Source organism: Squalius cephalus, assembly GCF_949319135.1.
Source record: "Squalius cephalus genome assembly, chromosome: 21".
NCBI lineage: Eukaryota > Metazoa > Chordata > Actinopteri > Cypriniformes > Leuciscidae > Squalius > Squalius cephalus.
In genome coordinates, this window is record NC_137142.1 from 18,215,484 (window position 1) to 18,226,609 (window position 11,126).

An 11,126-nucleotide genomic window follows, 5' to 3' on the forward strand; every position below is an offset into this window, starting at 1 on the left:
ACCAGCTCACTGCTGCCCGAAACACTTACTGACCTCTCCACTGGTTTTGATTGTATTCTGATAGGAAACCCAGGAGGGATTTTTCTTAAATAAGAGCACCGCAATATGATGGACGATGATAAATAATGAGAAATCCAACCCAAATGCCCCTGTGGACACTGATTTCAATCCAGCCATCTGATACATCAGGGCAGTGTGTACACAACCCACCAGCAGTGTTAGACAGACTCTTGGTTGAGCCATGCGGCATGGCAATGAGCATTTGTGTGATGGAACAGACTGGGTGGGACAGTCTCCAAGCCAATGGCCACAAAGCTAGCAGCCATTTTAACAGTTCGCCAAAATGCTTGGTGAGGTCTGTACCCTGTAATCCTCAAGTCAAATCGATGAGTAAATGAATTTTCATTGGTTCACAATAAACCAGCAAACAATCCACAAACACGTTTCTCCAGTAGTACAGACTACTTATCTTCTAGTTTTCTCCTCCAACGGTGGATGACTTTCCAGCATCTTCCCAGCGATGAAATGAAAGTTCACTCCATCCTTCTGTTTTTGTGCTCCCTCTGTGATTTTTGTACTCCCTCCAGGTTGTGTACGTTTCTCTCTTCCTGTCATTTTTTTTTGGTGTCCAGTTCCGAAACACCTCTCCCTCAGAAAGGACAGAAAGGAAAGAGGTTAAGAAAGACTACAGAGTGTTTTGCTGGTGTTGCAGATACTGATACGCATAGTCAGAGGAAGTGAGGGGGAGAGCGAGAGAAAGATTTGAGTGGAGAGACTTTTCAGAGAGCTTTCTGTCCATCTTTTAAAGCGGCTCTGCATCTGTATTAGTCTTTCTAACTGAAGCTATTGAATCGCTAGCATCAGACCACAAACGTGCAGACAGATTAAACCGAACTTCTTTGAATGCACAGGCAAAGCAGAAAACTGGTCCATCCATCTGTGGCAGGATTTAACAGGCCCTGTTCCAATTTCAGATATTCATGAGCATGTTTGATTGGCAGCCTGGCAGACCTATTGTGTTTGGCTTAAGCTCCGCCCTCTTTGAAATCTGTATATGTACACCATTGACTTGCACTGCAATGCCGCCTCCAACCAGTAGGGGGAAAATCTTCTCAACAACAAGACATGGATGGAGGGTCGAGTGAAGAGGACAAGAACAAGCAGACTGAGAACAGACTATGCCTGAAGACATCGCAAGTGAGGTCAAACATCACAGCCGATCTACTTCCCAGGTTAACACTTTATGTCAGTCTTTGTTTAGCCGAAAGGGGTGGAGACGGAGCTGACTTCTGTCCAATCCGGATGATCTTTGTGCATATCAAGTCAGAACGTGTATGTGAGGGTTTGGAAAGGTGGAGAAAACAAGGCTGACATCTTGATTGGCTGAATTGTGGAGCCTGTGGACAGCTGATGGTCTCTGCTGTAGTGCAGTCCTCTTTTTCCCTTTGGTGAGATGTTAACATCTATGAAAGAGAGGTGGGGAAAATTAAAGAGAGAAGAGGTAGTGATAGGTAAATTATTGCATTCAGACTTGTTGGTCTTTTTCGATCAGTCTGAGTGGTTCATGGGGCTAAAGGAACAATTCAGATATAAATGTAAGAGTTATCAGAGTATTAAAGGGATAGAGTATTGAACAATGAATCAGTTGATCTAGACTGCCTAATTCATTAATCTGACTGATACACTTCTTGGGTTCAACTGACTCACGGTTAATAACCCACTTAAGTGGAATATTTCCCAATGTATTGTATAATAATGTTGATTTATAACATATTATAATGTAACATTTTGCTCTGTCCATAACACAAAGTTATTGTATAGGACTATATGCATAATACTATTGAAAAGTTTAAAGTCAGTAAGATCTTTTTTTAAGGAATACATTGTTCTACCCTGGTAATCCAGAGTTCTCGCGAGAGCACAAGTTGAATTTGCTCAGCGAGTTACTCTGATGTTGAGTAATGATGCTCATTAAATATGCCCCTCGATCTGAGCTGCACCAATCACATCGGGTTATCTGATATAGGCGGGCCAGAGGCAAGCTAAACAGATGACTACAGCGCTGCGACGTCGAAGTCATTAGTAAACATTGCAAGATGGCTATGGATGAATACCAGTTGTTTGAAACGTCTTTGGCCGCTACAATGAACGAGTTAGACTTGGCTTTTTATCTAAAACAGGAACAGAAGACGCCACTCGAATCGTTCCTTTGCAAGGTGGACGTTTTTGCTGTTTTGCCAACCGGATACGGTAAGAGTCTAATCTACCAGTTAGCTCCGCTGGTAGCTAAGCGTATGGGGTTTATTGTTGTGATTGGTCGTAGTGTTATCCAATTGCATGCAGTGAGATTTTCAAATGCATGCTTGGTGCCGCCCCTCGAGCTGGGCGATTTTCATTAGTCGACGCCAGACCATTAATCTTTTAGATTTAGGTCTGGATTTCCAGGCTAACATTGTTCAGCAAAGGTGCATTAAATTTAAAGGATAATTCCGGTATTTAACACATTTAGTCTATTTTGTAGTTTGTTTTGGATGAACTAGAGTGGTGGACACAGAAATGTTGACGATGGGTCCGGTCTCGATTTTTTGACTCTTTTAGAATCGCCTTTGACCGCTTCGGAGTGGCTGTCTACGGGCATGCACGAACATGTCCTTAAAACAACCCTTAACGTTCGTTTTCAAAACTGTGCAACTCACCGGGTGGTTAGTGGTGTTCGTTGATGATTAAAAACAAGTAGCGTAGCGAAATACAGTTTCTGTCCTGTTTTATTTTTCATTTCGTAAAATCCCATTGATTTCTGTTGGAGGACTCATTGCTCGTTGATATTACTGCGCTACCGGAAACGGAAAAGGGGGCTGTTTACATTTGGTTGTAGTCTTTTTGCTCAGTTCTCCGTCTCTCAGAAGGCTAGCGTGAGCAGAGCAACTGTGCTCCCGTACAGCGTCCTTGTATGGCAAAGTGGTTGTCGCCATCAAGTGGTCGGGAGTGTGCTAACGCTTCAGACTCAAATATCGAGCGTAAGTTTATACGCGGTTGTGAGGTATCTGAAAAAATAGTTCCACTATAGCAAATAACACGGATTGAAATCATACATTGCGCCGATATATTTGTTTTTAATCATCAACGAACACCAGTAACCACTCGGTGAGTTGCACAGTTTTGAAAACGAACGTTAAGGGTTGTTTTAAGAACGTTAAGGACATGTTCGTGCATGCCCGTAGCCAGCCACTCTGAAGCGGTCAAAGGCGATTCTAAAAGAGTCAAAAAGTCGAGACAGGACCCATCGTCAACATTTCTGTGTCCACCACTCTAGTTCATCCAAAACAAACTACAAAATAGACTCAATGTGTTAAATACCGGAATTATCCTTTAACAAAAGTGACCGTAAAGACTATTAAAATAAATGCTCTTCCTTTGGACCTTCTATTCATACAATATATATAGTTTTTTTTTAATTAAAGGAGAAGTTCACTTTTAAAATGAAAATTCTGTCATCATATACTCACCCTCATGTTGTTTCAAAGCTGTATGAATTTCTTTCTTATGCTGAACAGAAAGGAAGATATTTAGAAGAATATCAGTAACCAGACAGTTTTTGGGTCCCAATGACTTCCATAGTATATTTTTTTCCTACTATGGAAGTCATTGGGACCCAAAAACTGTCTGGTTACTGATATTCTTCTAAATATCTTCCTTTCTGTTCAGCATAAGAAAGAAATTCATACAGCTTTGAAACAACATGATGGTGAGTATATGATGACAGAATTTTCATTTTAAAAGTGAACTTCTCCTTTAAGCAGCACTGTTTTCAACATCTGTGACACTGTATACTGGAGTAATGGCTGCTGAAAATTCAGCTTTGCATCATCAGTTGTGTCACTTCACTGCCATTCACAAATCCTCTCCAGTGGCCTCATGGGATAGTAAAGTGTCCATCATATGCACACTTCAGAATTTCGCTGGAAGTAGTAGATCATCCAGGTAATATGTGCCAACTATTTTATGAGTCCTGTGAATTCAGACATACTTCTTTTGTGACAAACTGTTTTTTGCCTATAGGGAAGTATGCGATTTCAGATACAGCCATGGACTTTTTTGTGATACTTTTGTGGTGCTTTTGCTTCCTGCTTGCATCCATTTAAAAGCTCCAATTTCTTGTTTAATTGCATGGAATAATCGATAAACTACAATATTCATATCATGCTTTTGTCTTTTACAGAAGAAAATTATACAGTTTTGCAACATGGGTGATTTAAAATTAAAATATTTTTGTGTGTATGTAAACTATACCTTTTAAACTAATTTGTAACAAAGCACATACATATTTGACAGCATTTGTAGTGCTTACAAATTTTATGTAAAATTTTATTAAACTTATGACTACTAAGAAAGTTGACAAAATCTGATTCTCACCTGTCCTCTATTTCACTTGTTCTGATTGCGGATACGCAGACACCTTCTCTTCAGCGGAGGCTCCATTTCCATTGGAACGGTTCCCGTTAATGGGGCTGTCAAGCCACAGGGCAAGATGGCAGCAGTTTTGTCAGCAGGTTTGGGCACGGGCTGAATGACACAGCCAGGTTTGGGCATTAGGGGCAGGGCATAAGCATGGTCCTCACCAGATGGGTCATCTTCAGGGCTCTGAGGTTTGTCCTCCCCTGTTCCCGCTGTAATGGCAGACTGGTCATTTGAGCTTCTCTTACCTGCCAAGTCTCTTTCTGTGGCCAAGCAGCTGTTCTCTTTCAGGTCCTCTCCTTCTAGATCTGCGCCCGCAGGCTCGTCGCACACAGCAGCAGTCCTGCGGCAGGGGTCCACCAGAGGGCGCTGCTCTAGCGAAGGCGTTCTGATCGAACTCTCTGCTGGAGGCACGTTACAGCTCCCGTTAACGATCACATTGCAGGGAGTAGCAGAGGCAGGCTCAGTTTTAGATGTGGTGGTGTTGCTAGAAACAGTGGAGGCGCTGCATGTGATTGGTTGAGAAAGTGGCGGCGTGCCGCTGCAGAAGGACGGGTCAGCACAAGGCAGAGCCACACTAGCCAATGGGCTTTCAGCATTTCTGTCTCTGATGTTATCTTCTATCGTCCCTGTGCTAGAACTAGCTGACCCATCCACCTCCGTTTCACTTAAAAGTGCAGGTGGTGGGCTTAACCCGGGCTCTGCTTTTACCTGCACGCAGGATACAGCCCTCTGGATCACTAGCTGTTGTCGGGAACGCCAACTGGTCGTTAGATCAATGACTCCGTCTGCTGGTGTGTCTTTATGGGAGTGTCCAGAGCTTTTGTTACCAGAGTTTTCTGTTTTAACCAACATATCAGCCATGTTTGTCCTACCCTGGTCCATCTGTTTGGAAAATCCTGGTGAGAGTGTATCTGAGGTGGGAGGGTCTTGGTGAAAGTCCCTTTCTTCCCCTCTGGAGGAGCCGGGAGAAAATGACCGCGGTGCTTTTGAAAAGCTCCGCTCGCTTGCAGCATTCGGAAGTGTTCCGTCATTTCCTGGTCGGTCACCTGATGCCTGCGGACTGAACGGTATGGGCACCGGAATGGGTATGGGGACTGGTAATGGCACAATCACTGGATAGGGCACTAATAATGTTGGTGGTGGCACTAAGGGGGCCAGAGAAGGCATGCCAAAATTCATCATGGGCGGAACTGGGATGGGTCCAGCTGACATCATGTTAACTGGGGGGAAAGGCAAGCCTGGCATGTGGCCGGCATGGTGAGGGGGCATCATACCTGTAGGGTTCCCAGAAAGGTTTGGGTTGGAGGACGGGTGTAAATGGGGGGAAAGGAGTGGGCGGTGCATGGGGCTTGATGGAGGACCCAAAGTCCGAGGAGGTGGTGGCGGCCCAATGCCAGGAATCATGGGATTGGAATGAGGGCTGTTGGGGCCTGGGGGACGTAAGAACGGAGGCCGCATCTGCTGCATCATCTGGTGCTCCATAAAGAGAGGGAGAGGGACCGGGCCACGGGGTGTCATGACCATCGGCGGGCTACCAGGAGGCATACCCAGAGCTGGATGTAAACCTGCTATATGTGGTTGAGGGTGTGGCGGTAATGCGGGGCTTTCGTGTGGCCGTGGTGTGGGGATTTTCGTATATGATGAAGACGAGGATGACGAGGACGAGGAGGAACACACAGTTCCGGTTTCAGATGGCGATCCCGACGTGGATCCAGAAGGTCCGGCTACAGTGGGGGCACCTCCTGGTGAAGGCACCCTACGACTGCGGAGCTCGCTTAGAGGTGCACTCCAGGACTCAGGTGTAAGGAGCTGTACACCTCCTCCACTCTCTGATTTCGTATCACTCGTGGGGAGAGGAGGGTTACACAGACCCCCTGGCAGTGCGGCCTGAGTCTCTTTATAGAATATGTCCATCTTATATTGGTTCAGACACTTTGCACTGCAGAATTGAAGCCGCCTCTCACCCGCTCCAAAATCCAGGTATTCCTTAGTGTGGCGGATGTGTTTGCACCAATCGCAGACCTGTAACATGAACAACCGCAAAGTGAACAATGTAAACTAGAGCTTAATTATTCACAATGTCTATTTTAAAGTATACAAATTCTAATCTAAACACTCTCCATGGACTAAGGCATCATTAAAAGAGTATGGCTGTCCTTCTTTATGACTAAGAGAGCCACTTAGAACGCAGAATGTGAAGTGTGTGTTTTGTAAAGTGTCCGATTTTTGTAAGATTATAGGGTTTAGGGGATTAAAGAGATAGCTTTATAACCACCTAAGTGTGAAGAGAAATGTGGTTTATGTCATGAAAGATTAAAATAAAAAAGCTCTCAGATGATCATCTCTCACAGATGACAAAAGTAAAAATATATATGAATTGTAAAATAATTAATCATAATGAAATTATTAATATTACAGTTAAACATTTAACCAATAAATACATATAAAATAAAATAATATAAAAAAATATAAAAAATGATAAAGGAGAGAGTTTTGAGTTTTTCTCTGATTAACGTTCTCTAACTCTTTCTAACACAATGTCTCTGTATTTTTAACACATACATCCTCATACACAGACACACTCATTACAAGATGTCAGGAGTCAGCTGCCTAAGGCAAGCTGCAGGGTCAAACTGACAGCTACGACTAAAAGGTTTTCCCTTCAAGGGGCAATTATGCATGTGGATTCTGAGTGTGTGTGTGTGTGAGTGTGTATCTGTGGCACAGCAGATGACACTAACTGAGAAAGACAGAGACAACAGACTGAGATAGACAGGAACGAGGGGCTTAAACCTTGTTTGCGTGAGCATGTATGAGTGCGACAGAATAGAAAGGGAGATGGAACTCTGGGTAATTAAAGGATATGATGTGTTCTGCTAAGACAAAGAATAGAGTAATTTAACAGGGGGATATACACACCATAGAAAGATGAACATAGCCATGAATATCCAATAAGGAAGTACTAAATGATTAACCACTTGTTCTCTCACTTTTTCTCTGACACTCTTTCTGCCAGGATAGTTTTGTCTGTCTAACCACTCGACAAAAGTGTCGTGGAGTTGGTAAGGCTGTTAATCTCCAGAGAGGAGGTCAGTTGAAGTAGTTGAGTGCAGATAGACAAAAATTTGCCTCAGGCCTGGCGAGTAGAGTACATAGAAAGAGGTTTGCAAACATTGGCTTGTCAAAAAGACAGACAAAGTAGACACAGACAGACCTGGCAACACAACTAACTGCAGACAGAAGAGGCAATTTACAGAGAATGAATTACGTTGTTTATTTGCATGCACTTTTTGAGGTTTTTTTTTTTAGCTTCCAATTCACTTAAAGATTTATGCAGATTAAGTAATGGTGCAACTGCAAACACACTCAAATACTTAAAATTCTCCATCTTGTGAGTCAGTTCTAAGTGCTAGATTGTGGTAGAGCTATCCATTATAAGTCTAATAATTATTATAGAAAACACTAAAACACTGCATGCTAAAGTGCTGCAGTGGTGAATCTGCCCCAAAATTACACTTCTTAATCTAATCCCGTAACTCCACACATGCTGAACACAATAGAAATCTAATAGCTACAAACTCCTTGATATGTGTGCTGTTCAAAAGTGTGTACCGTTTACTAATGTGTTGGCAACCTTACGCCTTTAATTTTAAAACCAACAATGCTTTTTTGAATCTGAAAATGATTTGCCCCAGGCCTGCCTGAGCGGACTGCAGAGACAGAGATTTCTCTTAAGACTAGTGAATTGACTGCCAAAGCCAGAGTTCCACTGAAGATAATGAAGGCATTTATCATATGCCACTACTGTCAATGATGGACATTCATCACACAGATAAAGAGAGAGAGAGAAAGAGAGAAAGAGAAAAGGAAGTAAGGAAGAGAAAGCTGGATCATGTGAAATCACTGGCTTGGACGAGACATGGTCACATATTCACACATAGTAACACATTCAGACACAAAAACAAAAACATTCTTAAAACAAAATTAATTTACTTTAGATACGTGCATAAAATAAGACTTTTCAGATAAAATATATATTGAATGATTTATTTATATTTTTGACCCCACAAATAGTTTTTTTGTTGTTGTTTTTTTCGCTGTATGCACAGCTCTGCTATATTACAATGAGGTTTTTGTTTAAAATAAGTTGGGAAACTTCGAGCTATATTCTCTGAAAAGTTTTATTATAAGACTTTGCTTCGCGACAACATGTATGTTGTTTTATTACATGGCTTGGTTGAATTCCAATGTAGAATGCGGTCTGTTATGTAAGGTATAATGTATAGAGAGGCGGTCGTTATAGCGAAGAACAACCCCGACAGGCTGAACAGGACCACGACGCGAAGCGGAGGGGTCTTGAATCAGCCTGAAGGGGTTGTTATTCGCTATAACGACCGCCTCTCTATACATTATCCCGCTTATTACATGGCTACCTACAAAATAAATAAATAATTTGCCACGAATTATTGATTTAAAAAGGAGTTTATTGATTTAAAAACGATTGTATTGCTTCCGCCAAAGAAAATAGTCCGTTCCGCGTCCATAGCAACGCGCTGTTTTTCATGGCAACGGTCTGTTATACTTCGCAGCGGTCTGTTATCAAGAAATAACAGACCGCATTCTACATTGGAATTCAACCAAGCCATGTAATAATTCTTGATAGACCGCTGCGAAGTATAACACACAGTTGCCATGAAAAACAGAGCGTTGCTATGGACGCGGAACGGACTATTTTCTTTAGCGGAAGCAATACAATCGTTTTTAAATCAATAAACTCCTTTTTAAATCAATATTTTGTGTCAAATTATTTATTTATTTTGAAGGTAGCCATGTAATAAGCGGGATAATGTACAGCGAGGCGGTTGTTATAGCGAATAACAACCCCGACAGGCTGACTCAAGACCCGTCTCTGTTATTCGCTATAACAACCGCCTCGCTGTACATTATCCCTTACTTAAGGATGTTTAGATATTTTTACTGTAAAATACTAATTAATAAAATTAGTTCAAATTAATTCATTTTTTTAAGTTTAAGAATCCATTTAAAACAAAAACATTTTGACACGACGCATGAGGATATCAAATCAATATGGCAGACTGCCTACATACAAATCTTACATACTTAGTATTCCAACCTTGCTGAAATCGACTTGATATGAAAGAAGCTGGGGCTGACAGACGCCACTCATTCATGAATCCATGTGATGTTCTAATGAAGTTTTAAGTTTTAAATATGGAAGCTCTAACCATGCCAGTTAACAAGCGCAAAACAGCTCAAGGCGAGCCTGGATATTCTCAATTATAAATGATTTTCATATTTCCTGAGTTTAAAAAGCGAGACAGATGGAGACCACTTAACGAGTCACGGCTCTCTAAGAGAAATTTTACTGCACATTACCCTAATGGACTTCTTTTCTCTCTCTCTCTCTCTCTCTCTCTCTCTCTCTCTCTCTCTCTCTCTCTCTCTCTCTCTCTCAATCCACTGTCTCTCTCTCTCTCTTAATCTTTCACTCACCCTTATTTTGCCTTTCTCTCTCTCTCTCTCTAACATGGTTGAGAGGTAATTACTGTCATTTACTTCTGCTGTAGCCGTTAAGCCGATGTCCGTGACCATGCTGCGAGAAGCTGTATGCTCTTTTACTGTAATTACCTGCTAACGTACGGCTGCAAACTCAATGTTAGAAAGGAAGTTTCCGTGCTAATGCTTTTCTTTTCGCATCACACACACCCTCTGTCCCCAGAATGTGTCTGTTCTCGACCAGCCATATGCTGATTTTATACACACACACATGCACATATCCCACTTGTCCATTCATGTGGCAAACAGTAACATTCAATTAATGCAGATTGACAATGTTTAAATAAAAACATGAAAAATGGAATGTCAGAGATGTATAACAAACTGATTTTACAGCTAATAAAATAGATGAGCAGATATGTGTGATATGACCAGTCTTGTGTCAAGTGCTAAGTCTTAATCAACAGAAGCTAAAACAATTTTGCGATGCTGTTTTTGCACTATAAAATAATGGCAAGGAATTTCTGGGTCATATCTCACTCCAAAATATAAAAACCACATTAAGAAGTTATTTTAGAGTCGTCATGTTTTTGATTGTGACATTATTCTCATCACTGTAATGCAAAAAAAAAACAATATATACATTAATAATGATAATTGCCGTTAAGTTGATATGATTGGTATGATATATCTCATTACAATATTGACTAGGAATGATATCTGATCTATAATAGCCTACCTATTATTATAGGTATTGATATTGAAAATAATCAAAAAAAAAAGTACTCATTTAATCATTTAATAGCACTGCTAAATATGAATTGTAAAAATTCATGTTTCATACTGTATATATTATTTGTAATCTGTAATCTGTAGCATTTAAAATGACAGATTTAGTTTTTTAGTGCTTTTTTAACATTAATTTATGGAATTTTTATATCGAACAAATTAGCCATAACATTACAATAATTATTGGTTTATCAGTATTGGCTAGGATTTTAATATTACTGCATACTTAATAAAATAATGTCACAATACAAAAAAAGTGCTTCCAAAAAAAACATTTTAGAACAAACAGGTCAAAAGTTTTGTTCACACCATATTTCAAAATTATGACTTAAGACTTTCAGACATGGTCACAATCACACAAT

At 40.9% G+C, this 11,126-nt stretch overlaps 1 protein-coding gene across 6 annotated transcripts in view; it reads right to left on the reverse strand.

The window, feature by feature from the left end:
* Positions 1-623: 623 nt before the first annotated feature.
* sobpa (sine oculis binding protein homolog a) overlaps positions 624-11,126 on the reverse strand; it is a 38,029-nt gene continuing 27,526 nt past the window's right edge. For all 6 annotated transcript variants that reach the window (XM_079856295.1, XM_079856298.1, XM_079856296.1 and 3 more), the window contains 2 exons: positions 4,414-6,480; positions 624-1,463 (listed from right to left, as the gene is read on the reverse strand). In XM_079856295.1, coding sequence (XP_079712421.1) covers positions 4,426-6,480 — 2,055 coding nt within the window. In that variant the 3' untranslated portion in view covers positions 624-1,463; positions 4,414-4,425. The remainder of the gene's footprint in view (positions 1,464-4,413; positions 6,481-11,126) is intronic.